The 22,295-nt window shown below is 43.1% G+C and overlaps 1 protein-coding gene across 17 annotated transcripts in view; it reads left to right on the top strand.

The window, feature by feature from the left end:
* nfixb (nuclear factor I/Xb) overlaps nucleotides 1-19,343 on the top strand; it is a 135,682-nt gene extending 116,339 nt beyond the window's left edge. For 10 of the 17 annotated variants that reach the window (XM_040037332.1, XM_040037330.1, XM_040037329.1 and 7 more), the window contains 5 exons: nucleotides 1,390-1,518; nucleotides 5,680-5,855; nucleotides 7,361-7,508; nucleotides 9,596-9,687; nucleotides 12,641-19,343. In XM_040037332.1, the coding sequence (XP_039893266.1) occupies nucleotides 1,390-1,518; nucleotides 5,680-5,855; nucleotides 7,361-7,508; nucleotides 9,596-9,687; nucleotides 12,641-12,655 (560 nt within the window). In that variant the 3' untranslated portion in view covers nucleotides 12,656-19,343. The remainder of the gene's footprint in view (nucleotides 1-1,389; nucleotides 1,519-5,679; nucleotides 5,856-7,360; nucleotides 7,509-9,595; nucleotides 9,688-12,640) is intronic. The other 7 variants (XM_040037345.1, XM_040037338.1, XM_040037341.1 and 4 more) reach the window with 3 other exon arrangements.
* Nucleotides 19,344-22,295: the final 2,952 nt, after the last annotated feature.

Below are 22,295 nucleotides of genomic sequence, written 5' to 3'. Positions count from 1 at the left end.
TTATGGATTTTTTTCTTTCCAGTTTTATTTCAGCTTATATTCAACATTGCGGTTCCACGCAGAGGTCAGATACACCATTTGGCACCTTTCCTCAAACCCAGAAAGTCTAAATTGTGCCTTTGGATTACCATACATCAAAATAAATTCCCTCAGCACCCACCACACAAGGCCTTGATCACAGAAGAGAGCCTCTTTTATCTGTAGCTCTCACACTTTTGGCCATGTTTCTGGTCCGCTGGTGAGCTGGGCCTATACTTTGTGTGCCCCTTTTTGCCAAACTAAGGGATATTTCATGCAGGCTTTTAGCCTCGGCCGACATTTATAGACAAGGGGGGACACTTTAATATGTTTGTCTGTGTGTGCCGGCCATGCCGTCACCGCTCCGCTCCTGCTTAACTTCTTCCATCTTTCTACAGCTCTCCCATCTAGCCTTTACTGGCAGTTCGCCCGGTGCTTACCACCCAGCCTGAGCAGCTTGTGTGTCCATGTGTGTGTGCGTGCGTCTGTGTGTGTGTATATAAGTTCAAGCACGTCTTTATGAAATACTATAAGTCAGTAACATAAAATACCTGACAGTCAGATATGCAGAAGGGCACTACATCAGAGGATCCGTTGATGTATGTTCTGGCATGCTCGTCTGCAGCTATATGTAGTTGCACAGCTCATGCTGGCATTGAATCGAAAGCACAGTCTGCCCCAGATATGAGGCCATCCAGAATCCCATTCATTCTAAAGAGGCATCCTGACAAGTGCAGTGAGTAGGTTGGTTGGCATGTTTGTTGACTGCGTTCCTGAAGTTCTCTGTAGCGACGCCGGGCTCTGAGAGCGTTGTCGTGTGGGATTAGTCGGGTAGTTTGCGCCTCACAAAGGAGACCGTTTGATTAGATTTCAGTGGTTAAAGTAAGCAGGGGGATTGCTGTGTTGTTCATACACTCAGTGGTGACCATAGTTGAACTGCTATTGCATTTCCCAGCTCTCCTCTGTCCTGACGCTGTGCCCCCAGCCTCTCGACCTGAACCCGACCCACCCCTTCCCCTCTCCCGTCACCTCCCTTTGCTCTGAACCCCCGCTGCTTCGAACCATGGCCTCTCACCGGACCCTGCCCTCAGCCCCCAGACACGGTACAGCCCGCTGACTGTACAGACACAGAATAGACAGGTTGTGAGGACCCATCTGTATGTTAAGCCAATCAAACAAATCAATGAATGAATCAGTCGATCAATCCATTGATTTCAGTCGATCATAATCATTTGATTCTTGTAATCAAATCTGACAAAGTCTGATAAATTTCTTTTTCTTTTTTTGAGTAGAGTCAAAGTAAGAAAAGGAGCCATGTTTGATTAAAACCTCGTCTCTGTTCTGCCATTTTGTTGATCCCCTTTTTGCCAGGACTCTCGTCGCCTGGTTCACTTAAGAAGCCGGGGAAATTCGATTTCAGCGCCCTGTCCTCCCAGACGAGGTCCCCCCGCATGGCGTTCACCCACCACCCACTGCCAATGCTGGCGGGAGTGAGACCAGGTGAGACCAACCCAGCTCCCGATCCCCCCCCGATCGCCCCAACCCCTTCCTCTCCCCCTCCTCACCATCTCCTCCTACCCACTTCTCACTTTTTCAGTGCCCCCATCCCCCACCCTACCCCTCTGTGGTTTAGAGCTGGGGGCATTGTCTTTGGGAGATGAGAGTGGCTGGGAAGCTGGCAGGTAACTCTATGGGTCTGTGCCTCGTCCTCTTCTGCCTCCTCCTACCTCGTAGGGTGCAGGTCTTGCCGGTGATGGAGCTTGCAGGGTTTCTGGGTGTGGTGTGTGGCTTCTCTAGTTCTGTCTGGTGGTGGATGGCTGTTAGTCGTACTCTTCTGTAGATTGCCTCTGTCTTCTTAGAGGGATTTGGTGGATATTGCAACCTGTTCTGTCAGATCAGTCAAGATGTTACATGAATAAAACAGCTTCCTCTTACCCATCCACTCCCAGTATTCATTTCAAGACTCCTGGATGGCAAACCAGTCTCAGGACCACAGGTGGAAATGAGTAATGAATAAACAAGCTATTGTTAGGATTTTTGTGTGTTTGTTTGCTTTGGTTTTTTTTTGGGGGGGGGGGTCCAAATTCAGATTTTCTCACGATAAACATGGACAAAATGAATGAGGTAAGTGTACGCACGACTAATCCCTGTGAGCCAAAGGCCAAGGCTTCAGGCTGTTCTAAATACCACGTAACTCTTGGCTCTGCATGATGTCACAGCTTTGGCTGTGAGCAAAGCAACCTCACCTATTCGTTGTTCGAGCCTCCTGGCAGCCAATCAAGGGGGAAAATGAAGGCAGGTCGACTAGGCTATGACCAGGCTCAGCAAAAAAGAAATAAGCATTACTTCAAACTGTAAAAGATGCAAAGCTGCCCTAGTACAGTCCAAGAGCTGTAGAAGAAGAATTGTTGCATTTTTATTTTCTAGCTCTGAAACAAGTTTGACTCGTTGGGCAAAAAGGCCTCGATGACTTCATAATGGGCCAACAGGTTATCTCATCCTGGCTGAACGCTTTACATTTTTACCAGAAAGTCAGAATTACACTTGAAGAGTGGGTTCTGAAAGACGCTGTTATGGGGTCTAGAGCTTCCCTCATTAGTACAAACTAATGTTTCCTTTTAATGCTCCAAAATGTCTGACGGTAATGACGCCAACTGCGCAACTGCCATGGTCTCAGATCCCCAAACTCACTGTTGGTTTGTAACAATTTGATGAATTCCCGTTTTTGTTTTGTCTTAAACGGGGTCCTTTTATCTAAATCTGCAAGCTGCAAGGTCATACTGATACTTAGTGGTAACAGTAGTGAATATGTATCATTCCACACAGGAACTTGAAGGAAATCAGTCATTCATTCAAATCATTTTGCTTCATGACCTTTAATTAGTCAACTAGTCACGTTACGGGGTTTTTTCTTGAAATTCCTATTGATTTGCTTCCCTTTCCAGTTTGGGAGGTCCAGGTTGAACACGTAATTCAAACTAGCACGGCCACAAAGTGATGTTTTGAGTCTGAGCTACTGTGTACCAGATCAATCTTTAAACCCTGCCACTTTATTTACACGTGGAGCTAAAGAGCTTCCAAATATAAATACAGAAATCATAATTTTTTACCAGTACAGTGCAGATCAAATTAGAGACTTTCTCTTTTTTATGTACTTTTCTAAATTCACAAAGTAAAGGAGCTCACTGGAGATAATTACCCTTGTGCTTGCGCTACATCAAAGGATTTTTTAGTCACTGAGCAGATGTGAGGTTGACCGCCATGTCATTAAACCCTACTCAGCGCTTGTTGACAGAACCTCTTGAGATGTGACTACAGCAAATCCAGTCTCCACACACACATACATGCACTGTTAGTGTTCACACCATCGTGCACACATGTACACAATATCCCATCCTTGCGGTGGCCAGAGGTTCTAAGTTACACACTTTGGGATTTGTTTTTTTTATACAAACTGTGGCAGCGTGCACACTGGGAATGTTGCCATGCTAGTTTGAAAGTGGTTACCACATCATCAGCATTGTTGTTATTCTACGTAAAAGACAAGATCCAAGAGATTTGAAGGATTGAAAGTGGGAATAAGGAGCATGCAGGGGCCAGCTGTTCATAGCAGCAATGGTGCTAAAGGGTGGCTTTCATGGAGTCTCTCCCTTCAGCCACGTCAGCCATGGTTCCACTGTTTTTTGCAAATTCCCTATATAAAAGAATCTGTGTTTGTATTGAAGGACTATGTGCTAGTTAGCAGATGAACCAAACAAATTATAGTGTATGTAACAGTTTGGATGTACAATTTCAAAAAGTATTTGAAACACTTAGCTAGGAGGAATGTCTAAAATGCTGGAAGAGCTCAAAATCATTTCTAAATGTTAAAAAATTAAACAAAGCTAAATACATGTTTCTGAAATGACAGATCAATTCTTGCACAGCTAGCTGAAAGTAACAAAGATTAGTTGGCTGACGTTGTAAAATAGTTAGCTAAAGTAGTGCAATAATGAGTGGAATACCTACAAAGATGTATATCTGTTATCTAAAAGAAATGAATAAATTGTTTCCACCATTAGCTGAAAGTAAAGGAAACGTTTTAAAACAGCTGAGGTTAAGTGATAAATATTAGCCTTCAAGTAGTGACCGTTTGGTTTAAATGTCCAGCTTCTACCACCCTGGATATTAGCATAGCACAGTTAGAAACTAAGCAAACACTGATATTTCAACTGTATAAGAAGGATTATAATGAATTTATTTAGCAATATTTTAATATCTTAACATTCTTAATCCCTCTGTGACGTGTCAGGTGGTATCAGTGAAGGGCTCGTTGGGCTTTGGCAGTTCAAAGGCAAATATGATGGGAATCAAAAGAAGGTGAAAGTATGAAGGGGCCACCACCCCATCCATACTCCCATACCCCCAGCATTTGGCCTTCACCCAGTGTCTAATGGGATTAGTATGCGACTATAGGAGCAGGGCGACTGCTTCACTTGGGAGCAGGCAGCCTGGCATGGAAGCAAGGTGCTGCTGGGCCCTGAAGCATAGGCCCTTGTCTGGGGGGTAATGCAGCAGGGTTGGCACCCTTATGAAGTACACTCACACACAATGTATAAGATGCAAGCACTAAAGAGCATTGGCAGCCCAACGTGGGCAGCTGGGGGGCCTGTATGGGATGGGGTGGGTGTTAAACTGGCACAGCTAAGAGAACAGGCTACTAATACAAAACAAGGAGATTTAGTAATGGATATAAGTCTGACAGAGAGGGCTTTGTGCTCGGTGTGGTAGGGCTCAACCAACTGCTCCCCTTTCGCACCTCAGACATATATTCATCTGTTTGGTGTGAGTTTCACTATTTTCTTTGGTGAAAAACAGAATGTTTTTTGTTTCTGTAAGCTTATTAGCCACAGAATGCAGTTATATTTTGCATCTCCGCACCTGTCGTGCACATACACAGATATAAAGCTCACAAGCCATTTAGCAGAAAAAATATTAACTCAGATTTAGAGAGTATTTACAGATTAATTCTGTCTTAGAAACAAAATGTGTCAGATAAAAAAGGCTTTAGTATGTAAATGCCAAAATGCATCAACGCCAGTGAATCACACCCTCAAAAACAGCACACAGGAGCGCAGGCATTAAGACAGGCTAATATAAGACACTCCTCAATGATCTCTTTGTGTTTTTTTAACAGGCTTTTTGGATCTGATTTCAAAATGCAGCGCTTTTATCTGCTGAATTTGTGCCCATTTAGAAGTGTGTGCAGTCTGAACGGCGTTGCCCTAAATTGTTACATTGTCTCAGTGAGTGTTAAGATGTGAATATATGTGTGTAAAAAATCTCTTTCCGAAAAGTTCATTGTGTTCATCTGGATGCAGCGTTTCATATAAATTTCTTCAATGAAGCTGTAAGGGTTTACTGGAGGAGTCATAAAAAATAAGCAATGCATACAATACCTATTAACTCGAAATTAGCTTTTCCTAGAAAAACCGAGTTCCTTTCATCTTAAAACCAGATTTAAGTTTTATTGTTTCCAGTTGCGATGTGATATTCTTGCTATCATTTGGTGGTTGCTCAGTTCATCTCTCCCATCTGTAAGAATGTTTAGAAACTCAGCGGTTCGTGTCCCGCTCTTCCTCTGCTCGTGTTTCCTCTAATACCAAACGTCTGTGTTTACAGGGAGCCCCCGTGCTTCAGCCTCGGCCCTGCACTTCCCGTCTCCCTCCATCATCCAGCAGTCTAGCCCCTACTTCACCCACCCAACCATCCGCTATCACCACCACCCTGGACAGGATCCCCTGAAGGAATTTGTGCAGTTTGTCTGTGCCGATGGCTCAGGGCAGGCCGCTGGGCAGGTAAGACCCGCCACCAATGAAAGTAAACATGATTTATGTAAATTTGACAAGCTGAACGCATTCTGTACTGTGCAGGAGACACGGCACGAGATTGATCGACAATGGTCTGCAGCCAATCAGGATGCAGGACACAATGCGCTGTAAAAAAAAAAAAAAGAATGCAAAATTACACACAAAAAAATCCGTGAAACAGCGAGACCGCGAAAGCTGAAGCGCGTTTTAGCGAGGGACCACCGTATGTTAGTGAAACAGTGCAGCATACGGAAGCTGTGCGCATAATGAAATGTGTGTTTGTGGCTCGTCTTTCTCAGTTAATTATAACGTAACATGATGTCAGGTTCACCAAATGAGAGGTATGCACATTATCCCTGAGGTTCTGTTGGTTTTTGCTTTTTTTTCTCGGATCATGTGACTGACAGATGTGGTACATATTCAAGAATAGTGCTTGTTTTAGTTTTAATCCTTCATCTGTCATTTTGGTGCTTGGAGTTAACTAGTTTAATAGATTTATAGGTGAGAATTTGAGCAGCTTGAATAGACGTATATAAATCTCTTTCTTTTTGTCTTAATTTGGAAATTTTGTTGTAATTGCACATCTTGATCATACCTCATTGGAATCTAATGACATATTCAAAAGTCTAAAAGCTAGTTCAACTGTAAATATGGTCCTAAATTTGAAATCATGAATGAACTATTATACTATTACTTTGAATAAACTAGGAATGGCAGAGAGCTTCTTTGACGATGTGTCCACCTACATTATAGGGAAATATACCCACGGCGACACAAATACAGCACACGTCACATTCGTTTACTCAGCTGGTCTACAAATCTTTGTACTGTCTTGTCGATGTCATTTTGCCGTTTCCTCTTTCAGACCCTGACGTTCCCCCTCCTCCTCTTTTTATTTCTTTCTTCTGCTCCACCCAACCCCTCAGAAATTATAACCATCAGCACGAGAATGAATCAGTCACGGCACACTTCAAGTCAAGCATACCCGCCCTGTGTTGTGTCATCGTGTTTCTGTTTTCATTCTTAGCCGTTCTGATTTTAGTTGAAGTTTTGGTTGTTTGGTGCTGCTGTTGTTGGTGGTGTTGTGCTTGTGTAGAAGAGTATCCTTCCATGGTTTTGATTTCTTGCCATCTTCTGGACGAACCCAGTCAAACAGTTTGCTCACTTCCCTCCTCCACTCCTCCTCCACCCGACACGGACCACCCCTGTGGAACCTCTCACCTTTAGCTCCAACTCCTACTCCTTTCAAACCCTGTGGTGATTATTATTTTTCACACCTTCATGAAAGATGCCGTCCACATACATCATTCCTTTGGTTGTTGTTTCCCACCCTCCTCCTCTTCCTCCTTCCACCATCGCTCCCCCCTCCCACTCCTCCTCCCGCCGTCATGGATATTTTTTTGGACCTGGCCTCCCAAGCTGCGTCCTGTTTTCATTCCGTGTCTGCGGATTGTCGCATGTCGCCCTCCTGACCCTATTTGTGTTGTCTGCAGCCAAACGGGAGCGGCCAGAGCAAAATGCCAGGCTCCTTCTTGCTGCCTCCACCTCCCCCAGTGGCCCGCCCAGTGCCCCTTCCCATGCCCGACTCTAAACCCAACAGCACGCCCCCTGACGGCGGACTCTCCTCGCCCGCATCTCCGTGTAAGTGACCCCGCAGAGACCGTTCTCAAAACCAAACCAACACCAAAAAAAAGAAATATAAAAAAACAAATCAGAAAATCCCAACCCTCTCCAGGCAAAGGACCTTTGTCAGTGTTCTTCCTCCAACTTCGCCCCATCATTGTGTATCCAGCATCGCATCTCCCTAGCCCCGTGGAAGGCAATAACAGCAAGCACAGAATATACTGTGGAGCACAATAGAGTAGATCAAGGCCATCAAAGGTTTGGCTCAAAGTAGTCTTCATTATGGACTTGGGTGGCATTCATCAGGGTTCTGTATTAGGTCCCATGAGTTTCAGGAGCTCTACATGTTGAACCCATTTTGCGTGGCCTGGTGTGAGAAAGCTACATCACCACTCCACTTCTTCTACTTCTAAATCCTCTTTTCTTCCTTCTCTGGGCACATCGCTAAACCTCGTAAGAAGATTTTTATTTTTAACTTATTGTTGCTTATGAAAGGGCACAAATTTAGGGCAGTTAATTTATATGGACTCCAAAAACATTCCAGTAGAGATTGGGACACCTTATGGAATAACTTACCGGTACCTCTTTCGCTTTAGCTTCTTTTGTTGCATGGTAGTTGTTAGAGAGCAAGAACAGGGTGTGCATTTAAATTTTTGTCAGTCATACAGTACATTCTCTCACCTGTGGTAGGAGGGGCACTGGATGGAGCACTTTTTTTGTTTGTTTTTAGCTCTCCTTCAAATATAGTGTTTTTGTTTTACCCCCAGTCAGCGTCTCAAAGTCTTCTATGTCTTATCTATGTTATTCCAATTCTTAGAAACACATGGATGTATATCTATCTTCCTTCCTGTCTCTCATTCTTGTCCTCCCTTTCCTCCACTCAAACAGACACACGTATGCACAAGTCTACACACTACATCTCTGAATGCCTCAGTGAGATTCAGATTCTGGAGTCCGTAGGGTACCTCAAACTGCCCTAAATTTGTCAGAGACGTTGATGCCACTGGGTTTTAAATGTCCCTGACTCCTCAGTGTCAGAATTTCAGTGTGCATAATCGCTTCCAACGAAGTTTATCAAGTAGCCTTCATCACCCGGGGAGATCTGAGTTTACATGCCAGATTTCCATGGGGTCTTAATGACCTCAATGATGTATAGCTGTACTTTCGGTAGAAGCAAGCGCCTGTTTCCCAAAATCTATTAGGTTTAATATATGCCATTTCATGTTGAAGCAATGACCATTTACAATGATTTGCTTTTTTGCCAAAGTTAGAAGAGAAAAAGTTTAAAACATTTAAATCGCTCAATCACATGAAGGTAACGTCAGTTTGCTTAATTTAGAATCTCGGTTTTAAACAGGTATGGCTATGTTTTGTTTTTGTTTAGTTTTTTTGGCTCCAGTGGTTTTGCTAACTTTGGATTGTGCTAGCTATTTAGTCAAGTATCAACCTGCAGAGATAAAACAAACAAACAAACAAACGCATAATAAAGTCAACACTAAAATGCCAGAAAACAACTGACTCCAAAAACAAGCTAAACCCATAGACGTCCATGTTCCTTAGTCTTGAAAAAAATGGGTCCTGTCTTTATTTTATAATTATTAAATGAAGAGTGAATTGTACTCTTTTTAAAAATCATTAAGAAATAAACAGATAGAGAGAAATTGTAATATTAATGGGTGCCGCTTGCTAGCCAAGGCGTTCTTGCTAGCGTTACCTGATAAGCTAGCACTCTATGCTCAGCCGTGTGTGGTCACTTGTTTCTAAAAGAAAAACAACAACATGGGAGCAGACAAAAAGATATTGTTGGAGCTTTAAAAGAGTGCTTTACAACCCAATAAGTGGTGTCACCGTGGCTACATTCATCGCATTTTATCCAGCCTATGGTCAGTTTTAATGCTATGCTAAGCTAAACAAGCAGGTAGCTACATTCGGTTTAGCTTACAGTCATGAAAGTAGAACACCTTTCTTCACTGTACTTTCATAAAATGAGTGTACACATTTACTTCCCAGAATTTGCACCTTTCCAGTTAAGACTCCATGAGAGGTTGCAGTGCTAGCTGTTTAGTTGGCACTGATGATTTTCTGTCCTCCTTCTGTTTCCGTAGCATACTCCACGCCAGGCGCCACAGCTCCCAACAGGTTTGTCGGCATCGGATCACGGGACAACAACTTTCTGAACATCCCGCAGCAGACACAGGTAGGAGTTGGGTGATATACTGGCAGTTTTTCTCGCTTTGTAGGAGAGTGAGGAGGAAACTCAGCTGTTTTCGCTGCAATTACTGGTCAAACTCTGGAAACTTATTAACTGCGTGGATGTACGCCAAAATATTTCTTATTCCCTCACTGCCTGAAACCTGCTGCACGGTTTCCTCCACCTCTTCTCTCGCACCATCCCACAGCTCGCCATCAATGTGTGCATTTGTACATCTGTATTTTACAGTACGTGTGTGGTTTACCATATGTGCTCAACTGTTTATTTGGCACATATGGAGCCTACCCTTCAGGCTCCTTTACTCACAGCTTTTTTTTTCTCTACTTGCTTCCTTTCCTTTCCCTCCTCTTGCCCCCCCTTTTTTTTCCTACTTCACTTTCTCCGTCCTTTTAGCTTTACCACACTTTGCTCACTCTCTGCCTTTTACTTTCTCCTTCTCTCACCTTCTTTCTTCCTCCCCTTCACCACCCTGCACCTCATTCATGTGCCTCCTCCATTACCACCAGTACTTTTCTCATTAATGTCCAACCACACCCGCCTGGAGCCAGCTCAGCTCCACTCGTCGACACATGGAAACCATCTGAAACTGCTTTGCTGATCTCCTCCCTTGTTTCTCTGCCCTCTGTTCTCTCTCTTTTCTCCCTTTCCATTTCTGCCCCTCCGCTCATTATACTCTGCTCTTTACCCTTCATTGCTTCACTGTTCATCTCTTTTTGTTCCATCACTTCATAAACGTTTTCTTTGCTGATGAAATGTTTATGTTGCTTAACTCTAAGTTGTTTCTATTTTCTTGGAAGTGGAACTTTGCACACATCATGTGGCCAAACTGTGTGGACACGCGAACATCACATACAAACTGTATTTAATTGTTAAACATCAGGTTCAAGATCCGTGGGTATTAATCTGCTCCTCTAACTGCCTCTGCTCTTTAACCACAAGGCCATTATTGTGAGTTAAAGCACTGAATTTAGGCAATAAAGACTTGCAGTCAGAGTTCCCCTTAACGCCAAGTGAAGTTAATTCACATTAAAACTATTTCTTCATGGATCTGGCTCTGTGTGTAGCAAAATATCGGATTCCCCAAACTGTTGCCAACACATTGTTGTCAAAAATATTACTTACCGCTATGTCTTTGGTTTCATTAGGCCTAAACCATAAAAACATTAAAAAAATATAGCACCAAGAACACAGATGTATTTGGACAGAGGTAACCAGAAACTTCTGGCTGTGTGTCTCATAGAAAAGTTGAGATGTTCTGTACCGACTAGGACAAATTGTCTGAAATATGGTTTTACTTTTCAATGCGTAGCTAAAACACACACGGCACCAACTGTTTACACGTGTCTCTGCAGTGACATGAAAAGATTAATGGTCCACTTTAAAACTAAAAGATCAATCACAAAACAAAGATCCTCTCAAAAACGAGCCTGTGGCGGCTCAGGACCAGCGCTGGGCTTTGTCCTCCCTCTAGTGGCAAACGTTGGGTGCTACATCCAGGCGAGACGAGAAACTAGATACCAGCAGGGCAAGGTGAGAGGGGAAATGGAGGGAACAGAGCAACAGAGAGTTTCGGCCCCTATAGAAGTCACGTCCTGGCCGTCTCGTTACCCCCGGCAACCAGACATGATGTCATAGCCAGTTGATCTTGAATTTGAGAAGGGGTTGCTCGAGAGGGGGGCAGGAAAGAAAAGAGGGTGGTCACTGTCTGCTGCCAAGGATTTAGTGGGAGTGTTCACGGGAGATAGATGGATTGTGTGTGTCTGTAAGCACATACACAGAGGGACAGAGTAACTAAGAAGGGAGAAGTTACAATGCCCAAGGCCTGCTGGGACCGTGCCCAAGGGGAGTAGGGTAGCTGAGAAGGGCAGGAGGCAGGAGGGAGGCAGGGGGGTATTCATGCGACCTGTTAGAGTCAAACAAAACAAAAGGCTGCTTCCCTGGAGGCGCAGAGTAGTTTCCAAGGCTTGACTTCTAGAATGTTGGTGCACCAGCCCACAGTGCCAGATCCTGGAGGCCAAGCAGGGCAGCCAACAACAGTGGCGGTGACCCATTTCTGCTCCTTGCTCATGCTGAGGAGAAGAAAACTCAACGTGAAGAAGGCGCAAGTGACACAGAGCGCCAGACTGCTATCTCCCTGCTGCTGCTTGGCTATTAGGAGCTATTAACTACTCAGCCAAATTCAAGACATACTGTACTTCTCTCCAGAAATGAACAGACTCGATGGTAATAAGCTGGGCTAGAGGCCCAGATGACAATTCTGTCATTCACTGTATTTAAAAACTAGAGGAACCCCCTGAAGCCAAAAGCCAACACGGTGTGCAGACATTTTCAGAAACCATTTGTGGTGCAGTTGCTCTTTGGATGGGCATTCGTTACACAGCTGGTGACAGGTGTGGCTACAGGCATCGTTTTCAGGTTGATCATCCATGCTCCGAGGTGAAGGTCACAGCAACCTCATGTCAGAAAACACCTTTAATTTGGCAGGAATGTTCGCTTACACTAAAGGATGAACTGATTTGGTGCAAATTCTTGTGTTTTTACTCAGATTATGACAAACTTTCACACCAGTGTGTTAGAATAAAAGATTTCCTAACAAACAGGTTAAAGGATGTCATCATATTTTTCTTCAAACACATTTATGGGCATTATTGATGCCATAACGGAGAAACAGAGAGAAGATTGTGGTGATGTTTAACATTTGGTAGGAGGCTGAAGTGACTGCACTAACCTTTGGTGGCCAACAGTAAAGAGTCAGACACGCAGGTAAACTGCAGCTTCACTGGTTGGTGGAAGCATGCAGCTGCAAAGTGGTAATCCCAGTTTATTTTGAACAAACACAGTGGGTCACATTTTGTGCACATAAATTTTATTTAAGCTGTTTACTATTTTTGTCGCTAACATAATCTCATCCCGTCTTTCCCTCTCTTTTCTTTTTCAGTCTTGGTTCCTCTGACAAGATCTGTGTGCAAACCAGCAACTAGAATTCTTTCTTTGCAATCAGAAATAGAAAAACAACAACAAAAAACACAAAAAGAACCAGAGAAACAACCCGCAGGATAATAATTGTCCTCCAACCCACCCACCGACTGGCCCTGACAGTATGTCTCACCTGATACAAAATGTAACCAGGCAACGCAGGAAATTACAGCAGCATGACGCTTTTAGTGGAACTCTGGACTTACTTACACACAGTCAGAGGCAGGACCCGTTTCAAGCAAAGATGGATACGTTGAAAGACGAATAGATGGACAAGAGGATGCCGGGATGACAGGGAGAAGGGGGGGTAAGGGGACGGCAGCAGCAAGGAGGCATCTCTCCTCAAACCACCGAACCAGCACAGCAGCGCAGGAGGAACCTGAGGATGAAAACCGTCGGCTTCTCCTACTTTATAAAGACGCATTGTGTAACAAATGGCTTAGAAAAATCAGTTGTCTAGCAAATACAAATTCAAGTCACAGTCTAATCAAAGCAATTCGGTTTCCAGGGAAAGCTGCAGTCCACGCTCCTGTGATGTCTGTCATCACTCAAAACAAAATCCAAATGACCAATGTTTCTATCCTTCTGAATGACCTAAAATAGCCCCTTTCACCCTACTACTAACTAGTGACCATGCCAAAACTTGATTAAGGGTTGCACTACAAGCTGAATCAATTAACACTAATCTTAAAGATGTGCACTATTTACCTACAAGGCATGGGAGGTAAACCAGACTTGCCTATTTTAAAAGTTTTAAAGAGGAAACAAACCTGAGGTACAAGAAGCCTTCACAAGTCCTCAGCCCCCATCTTTCAGTTCGACAGATCATTGGCCTCCGCTCGCTCTCATGTCTCCCCACATTCAGAACAATCACTCAGTCTGTGCCATGACCACAGCATGTATGAAAACACACACACATACACACACACGTGCCCAGTCTCACATTTAGGTTGTAGTATTTATAGGTGGTGGTGTTGTGTTATTTCATTCTTATTTTTTTAAGCCCAGTGAAGTCTTTCTACCTTAATTAGATATCCAAACATTGTGCACACACACACACACACACACACTGAAAATCGCAGTGTGACTATATAATTACTGACAGCTTCACAGCTACAGGCAGCAGCTATTGGTTCCCAATTTGCCCTTATGTAATGTAGATGAATGAGTTTATTATCTCTCATGTGTTCTCTTATTTGAATTTATTCCTCTTTTGGATTTGTACTATTTTATAATTGTTTTGTATTTGAATGACAGCACCTTAAAGAGAAACACAGTCAGAAGCGGTATGTTGAAGCAGTGGAGACAGGGTGGTTAGCTTACCCAGATCAAGTAGCGCTTGCAAAAACATTTGGGAAATATGCTTATTTGCTTCTTTTTCCAGGGAGTTGAGATGAGTTGATTGATACCACTACAGCTGGTTGGCTTAGCTGAGGTTAGCTGGCTTGGTTCTGTCCAAAGTTAATAAAACCACCAAACCTGCACCCCCAGTGACCGTTTTGATTATATGATGATTTTATATCGACGTATCCGTGCAGAATATGAGCAGTTTTAAGAGGGTTTAGACCCGAAACCCGTTTGGTCATTTTTTTAGGAATGTTGAAATCAACTGTGCGACGGTTTAGACGGCAGCTCAGGCGTTTTGTAGCTCTGCAATGCAGTGTGATGTGAAAACACCGTTACTGTGAGAATCCTAGAAAGAACAAAGCATTTGAAAGTAATCCACTGGGTAACTAGTGTTGATTGTATATGTTAAGTCGAGCTTTTTGGCAGTTGGACATCATAAGCTAACTGTGGCTTTGACTTAAAACCCAGGAACACAGGGCAGCCACATGCAAAAGCAGGACTGCTTCACTAGAAATTCAGAGTTTATGTCAATGAAGACGTCAGTTTAGCGATTGAGACCATGAATTCATTACAAAAGTACTTCTTGAGGTCAGAAAGTGATACAGAGGATCGTTTCCTCATAGACTTGGATACAATCAGATTTTGCAAACAGGAGTCGCCCCCTGCTGGCCATTAGAAAAAGCCCAGGTTTTCAGCACTTCCGCTCTAGCCTCACCTTCCACCAGAGGTGGAGCATATATTTCCTTAGTTGACACTTCACTTTGCTTTTATCCTGATTCTAGTACATTGGAACTACCCTGACTAATTCAATTTTATTTAATTTTATTTATATAACGCCAAATTGCAATGCCAATTGCCTCAAGGTGCTGAATATTTTAAGGCAAAGACCCTGCAATGATACAGAGAAAACCCCAGTAATCACATGACCCCTGTGAGCAAGTGCTTGGTGACACTGGCAAGGAAGAACTCCCCTTTAACAGGAAGAAACCTCCAGCAGAACCAGGAAACCTCGGCGACTGTTTGGGGTGAAGGCAGTAAGATTCACACGAATGCGGGGACCCTCGTTACCTTTGAACAGAGCCACCTAGCTGCTTCATGTGAAGGTGACCCATCGAACAAGCATATTTTCCAGATGAACGTCTCCTGTAGAACAACACGATGCAGGGTTTTGACAATCACAGGAAGCTTATTTTTCTGGGAGATCGCCTGCTCGGCCATAACGGTCAGGGGAAGAAGACAAAATAGTCGCGCCTACTATTTGGATCCAGGTACAGCTAGTGGCTGCTGGTGGGGATGTACGAGTGATAGAAAACAGATCTGAGGAGGGAAGGTTGCTGAAGATGGGACCCAGAGTTAAGGAGAGAGTAGCTCTTCTTTCTGTCTCCCTAAAGTTTACCCTGTTGTTTACACTCCCAGACGAGCCGCTGCTCCAAGAGCAGAGGGGGCCACACTGCGGAGCAAAATGAATATGTGACATATCTGGCTGTTTTTGGAGAGGGGACGAGAGCCGAGGCTTAGCAGTAGGACGGATCACGGGTGTGCCCGTTTAAACGCCGGTGCACAGGATCAGGTAAAGGCTGCTTGGTAGTGTTGGATATAGCATTCCCACAACACACACTTACACGCACACACACGCACCAGCACTCCCACTGAGCTACGGTGAATGGAAGAGCCCTTATAGATCAAAAAACTGCACTAATACAATCATGCCAGCCAACCTTATCAGACTTTTTTTGTAATGGTTACAATAGATCGACCACCACTTAGTATTGCAAATCAGTGGTTGTATTACTGGGATGGAATCACACTTGTAGAGCACAGATCGCCACTTCTTTAAAAAAAACTCCACACAGACTTACGAAGACCACTCACTACTAACACGTCCCCCGTGCCCGACTCAATTCAAAGGGAAGTCTTAAAGATAGACAATCTGAGGAGGCCTTTATGCTTTCAATCATTATCTAGAACTATATAAAGAATCAGCCCACAAATTTAGCCCTACTAAAAAGCTAATCACCCATCCAACCTCACAAAATAACTGGACTGCCTGGCCACGTTCTTCACTGCAGGGAAAAGCGCGACATAGCTGGCCAATCGATGGCGATCATCTCATCAGCTTTGTAGAGAGATCTAGCTCCGCTGAGTAAGACATTAACGACGGCTAAAGGTGATTTCTTTTCTAATCTATGGAAGTGCCTCTGTATTCCCATTATGCAATTTGTCAAACATGAATTCAGGTTCTTTTTCTCACATATAAGCTATAGTGAATGGTGGAAAAAACATTTATGTCAGTAGGGGGAGAAAAAAACACGGTGACAGCTCACTAGATAATCACAAGCATCTTTATATATAATACACATATATATTTATAGATATATACTTTTTTTATTTGCAAGATAAGCTCTGTGGCAGTCTAGTTATTTTTTGAAGCATGGCGTACATCGCACAGTCATAGGATGCATCTCAGAAAAAAACCACACACACAGAAAAAGCTGATTTGAGCTAAAGTACCAGTTTGTAAACCCGCTCGCTCCCGCGTTACAGGACATAAAGCTAAAGGACGGCAAACGCAACAGTAGATACATAGACAACAAGTGATGATGACGTAGTTGAGGTTAAAAGATAAAGCAGATTAGGTTTTGTTGTTTTCTTTCGTGTCTTGATGGGAAGTATTGTTCTTGAAACTAAATGATGTATGTTGATTGAGCCATGTGCAATGCCTTGGTAGAGGAATTGTGTTTGTTTGTTAGCGATTGTTTGAGGGTGTCACACAAAAAGAGGGAAACCCTCTTCTTTTTTCTTTGTTTTATCTTTTTTGGGGGGGAGGGGCTTTTGTTTGTTTTAAAGTCCACCTGCTCCGGGACTCTAAATATGAGAGCAGCGAGAAAAAAAATCCCAGTCTTTGTAAGTAAGTTTGGGGAAATTATTTTACATTTTTTGTTCATTTTTAAAAACTTCATTTCTATTCATTTGTTTTCAAAAACCATGGGAGGGCTGAAGGAACAATTTTGCAACTCGTAAAATATATATCACTATGAAAACTGGTGCTTTCGTAAAAGAATAAAGTACATTCAGTCTCTATTATACATAAATAATAATAAACAAGAACTAAGTGTTATCATAAAAAGCAAATTTTAGGAAAGTGTGCGTTATTCTATTTCTCTTTTTGTATTTACCGAGGGAGGGGGGCGGGGGGGTGAGAGGTTCATTGTAGGACAAAAGGCATTTTTCCTCCGAACTTTATCGCCACTGCAGGACAAACAAACAGGGAAAAATGAAAATCACGTCAGATCTTGTGTTTCTTTTCTTTCTTTTCTTCTCCATCATGTTATGTCCAACACATCTAGCGTGGGACAAAGACAAGATCTTCCCCATTTTTGGGAGATGCACAAGTACGGATTCCCCAGTCCAAACCACCGATGATGACGTCCATAGAAATTAAAGAAAATGTTTATTTTATTTTGGTTTTTTAATGTAAATGTCTACTTGTTTAAACAAGAAAGAAAGAAAGAGGGAATTAGCGGCCTCTGTCTGGCTGGGGGGGGGGTGCTGTCATCAATTTACCAACAATGTGAACCCTACCCCCCATCCCAACCCTCCACACACACATGCACACACACACACACACACCACCATCCTCCCCCAATCCCCTTCCCCGCTGTAAATGATTATAAATATTTGTTTGGTGATGTAGTGTTATAGACTCAGAGCATCTTTAAAGGTTGTCCCTAAAAAGTGCCTTTTGTTCACAGATTCCATCTTGTAATCCTGAGTGCCCATCTCAAAAAAAGTCCCCTCCTTCATGCTTCTTCTGTATCTTTCTCTTCCTATTCTTCAGAGCTTTTTCAAGCAGTATACATAGTACTAAAGGAAATTGGTGTGATTTAGTTCCTCTTTTTATTGTTGAATTATTAAGAAAAGACGTAAAAAAAAAAAGACAAAACCTAAAAACAAAAAAAAAAGAATATTTTCTGTCTTGCTTCTCTTCCTCTGTATCTTGTCGTCTGTCTATCTTGGACACTGGAGTAGTCTGTAGCCGCGTACCCTTCTCCCACTTCCTTCCCCCCTCCTTCCTTTTCTCCCTTTTCTCTGAACGGCGGGGTTAAAAAAAAAGAAGAAGAATACGCAAAGGTTTTTTTTCTTTTGTTGTCTGAGCAGAATGCAGTTAGCTCACATGTTATTCTTGTCTGTACGCTTCACATTGTATTACCATACCCATCTTCTTCAGCTTCTCCATTCAAACAGCTAATGTAAGTGAACAAGTTACACCACAGGGCTCTGGGCTGTGCTGAGGACAAGGGCACAGGATGAAAAAAAGAAAGAAAGGTGGAGGGATAAAAGCACGAGGAATGTGATACTGGGCTTTAGGCGAGGGTGGTGACCAGCAGGACTGCTAGCGCAGGCAGGTTTGTTCGTTTGCAGGTTTCCTTGTTTCTGTTTTGTAATTGAATTTGAAATTTTTTTATTATTTCGTCTTGATGGACGATGCATCGTGACCTGGTTATGCATCTTGAGAACGAGTGAATGAGAATAGCTCTTGTAAAGAGAAGAAAAAACCATGAAAAATGACTCAAAGCACCTTAAAAACAGAGCGGTGCCACAGCACAGAGACTGAGATTCAGCACAATCCTTACAAAATGTGACTTATCGATCCATCACTATCCACCAAAGTCATGCGGTTCCAAATCCTGTAAACATTAGATGTAAGCACCGTGAGGTTCCACCAGCAAAATCGAGGAAGAAAAAAAAGTATATGCAACGTTTAGATGTCTTTTTTTTGCATTAAGCGAATGAAGCCAGCAGCAGTATTATCAGCGAAGCCTTGACGAGTGAAAGCGCCATAGCTGAGAAGCCATATCAGAGACAAACAGGTCACACAGCAGAGCGAGTGCGCGTGTGTGTGTGTGCGTGTGTGTGTGTGCGTGTGCGCGCTTTAGTCGAGAGGCGGGCGTCTGCAGTATCCGACGCCTGCACCGTTCAAGAGCCCAGTCGGACCCTGTGGCCCAACCGTCAGCATGTTTCACTTTTACGTTTTCCTCGCTCAGTTTCTATCACTGTTTTAAGGATGCTGTTTAGCGATATAGTGACTGAGCTCCCAAGCTAGACTAACCCCGCCACACCCTGAACCCCGCCCACCACAAGTGCCCCTCCCCCTCCTTCCCCTCTGTCAGAGCCGTCCCATCCTCAGACACACCTCCCAGAGCCCATGGTGAAATGCATGTGTTAATTACAGTTTCTTTTCCATAATAATAATAAAAAAACAGTTTGAAAAGAGCAACACCATCACTTGATTGAATAAAAGGATGTTCTTGACTGTATCCTGCCTGTGTCGCCTGTCTTTGTTACCGTGTCCTCGTCAGCGCTGCAAGAGGAGAAGCACTCTGAACAGAAACGCTGTAACTGCCTGCTGGGACCGATGAGCTGAGGGAAGCCACACATGCATCTACTAGGAGGCCGAGGGGTAGCACTGGTGGCTGGCAGGCTTTTGGAAACCAGATGTGACCAGATGTGATGCTGGGTAACAAATTCCTACTGTAGTATGAATTGGGTAACAACCAAAATTCACAGAGCTGTTCTAGGACTGAGCCCATAAACTCAACAGGAAGATGTTTGCAGAGGTCGGAGCCGTTGTCCAAACATTTTGTAAGAGTCGGGTCAGATTTACTAACACGCTGTTCCAGCTCGAACTGGGCTTCAGTTTAAAATAAAAATACTGATTTAATTGATGTGTTACTACTAGAGATGGCATGATACCACTTTGTTAACGTCCAATACCGATCTCATAAATTTGTACATCTGCCGATACCGATATGAATCTGATATAGTCTATGTTTATAATCAATAAAAAGATGCTTAGTATCTTGCTGGATTTCGTATAAGTTCATCCTAAAATTTTAAAAGACAAAACACTAAAGCTATTCTCTTACACTCGTATTCTATTCTATACACTGCACCCAAAATATTTCGCAGTTCAGCAGTACTGATCTTGTTATTTAAACTCTTAGCAGAACTTTAAGTGTTTAAAGTAATATTCAAAAAATAATTTCAAATTTTATACAGGTTTCAAAAAGTCTTTGGCTCTGAAAAAAAGAAGTTGCAATATCAGCACAAAATAATGTTTATATTCGACAACTTGGAAAAAAAGCAGGTTGTAGAATGAACCCTTTTATACATACATAGACATCCAGAGTGGAAAGCAGTGCAAATATATGCAAACACAGCTTCTCACGACACTCCTCTTTTAGCAAGATGAATGCCAGTATAAGCTGTTTCTATCACATTTAACCTGAGACAGAATTTTGTGTAATTTCTATACAAACTTAACACAAGTATGAAAAAAGCGTTTGTTTTGTTTGTGAAGACGTGAAAAATGAGTGTCGTTACATTACCATTCAGTTTGAGGGTTACAACAGAAAATGATATATTTATCGTTCTCACGCGGCATCAGACGGGATTATTTTACCAAACCAAGGAGATTTTGCCTGATAATTATTTTTATCCTCCTGTAACTTTATTGTATAAAGAGCTAAAACCTCCAAGGTTTCAGGAGGAGTTCGTCGTTATAAGAAGTGTTTGTCAACTAAAAATCAAGAATGTGGGAGTCTGTCTGTGATTTGGAAAGCCCAGCGTGTGGTCCCGACGCAGGGAAACACATTCTGTCTGGGATGCCTACCTTGGCACAACACCTGGTTTGGCAGCACATAGCGAGGCTCCAGATGCTTTCAGTGTGAACTCCAGACCGCCGACAGGTCTCGCACACAACTACCACGTGACGCATACTGCTCCGACGTGCTAAGGTCACTACCTGGGTTACGCCAAGTTTTGTGAGGTGCTTTTGTGATATTTAATGGATCGGATTACTTTTTTTTTCTCCCCGATATCAGATCCAGTAATTTAGGTCAGGATACCGATACTGCATATCGGATCGGTCCATCTCTAGTTACTACCACCTAATTCTTTGATACTGCCACTACTTTTAAATACAGGTATAAAGCCACAGTCTGTGGCACCATCAGATGGATACACTACATCACAGAGGTTCTCAGTTGGATTTAGGTCTGGGGACCTATGAGCACAGGTCCCTGTAAAGGCTGTTGGGCCCTTGGGCCACCCGCAGGCAGTATGTTTCTGACACTCTGACCACAAACATAACAGAACATTACATTACAGAGGAACCCACCCGAGGGATTGATCAAGTTTTATCTAATCCATCTAATCTAACATGCACGAGTATCCTGTTGGAGGTGATACTGTAGAGCTCTGGCAGTGCTCCTGTACTTCCCCGCATAAAGGAGCAGATACCGGTCCTGCAGCTGAGCTGATGATCTTCTACTATGATCTCCTGTCCAGCTCTTCTTAAGTAACACCCTGTCTCCTGGTATCCTCCCCACACTCTCACGACTGGGAGAAACTGCAGACCTGGTTGCCATAGGCTTACCTTGGAGGAGCTGAACGTTCAGCACAGGACTGTAGAAGTTTAGCCAAAAAAACAAACAAAACTAGAGCAAAATCAGTGAGGAGGGATCAAAAGAGCGCCAATGGTTTGTGTTCAGAACCAGCAAAAGCATTCCCTTCATGGGCGTGTGCACCTGGTGTCACTTTCATTTACACCAAAGGAGGTGAAATGAAATGGTTTCTGATTTCTAACTGGGGAGATTGGTGTCCTTGACAGTTAACTGACTGTATTTTGTACGGTGATGCCCGAGAGTTGCCTTTATTTTCTGAGCAGCTGACTGAGTATAATGCCACACTTGAGGAACACAGTAAAATCACATAGAACTGAAGAAATCTGGACATAAAGACGACCCATCATACTACTTGGTCTGTTGCTTCAGCACTTATGTGAGTATTCATTAATAAATGAATATTTACTGTTTTGGTCAACGTTAAATGCGAGTGACTCAAAACATTTGAGATTACTTTACAGGTGAACGAAAACTTCCACCTAACGATGCACTACTATGGCAAGTCCTGCATCCAGAGGCGATAAAGAAGTGTTGATAAGTGAGCCGTTAACTATCAAGATGTTTGTGAATTGCTGTCGTCTGTGGAGAGATGCAGTTTATCTTGTTTAGGACTACACGCCTCTAAAGGACCAAATCTGTGCAAAAATGTGGATTCAGTGTCATTTTCTGTCAGGTATCAGTGTCGTGACGTTCTGATTGCAAAGGCACCTTTTCCTTTTGAACATGAACTGCATAAGCAGCAGGCTATCACTGCTAAGGTGGGACGCACCAAGACAGTTAGTTGGAATTTTTTTAAGGACCATC

The sequence above is a fragment of the Simochromis diagramma genome, unplaced genomic scaffold (genome assembly GCF_900408965.1).
Source record: "Simochromis diagramma unplaced genomic scaffold, fSimDia1.1 OVJJ01000516.1, whole genome shotgun sequence".
Classification (NCBI taxonomy): Eukaryota; Metazoa; Chordata; class Actinopteri; order Cichliformes; family Cichlidae; genus Simochromis; species Simochromis diagramma.
Note: the sequence above shows the minus strand (reverse complement) of the source record. Positions and strands in the feature narration are given on the sequence as shown.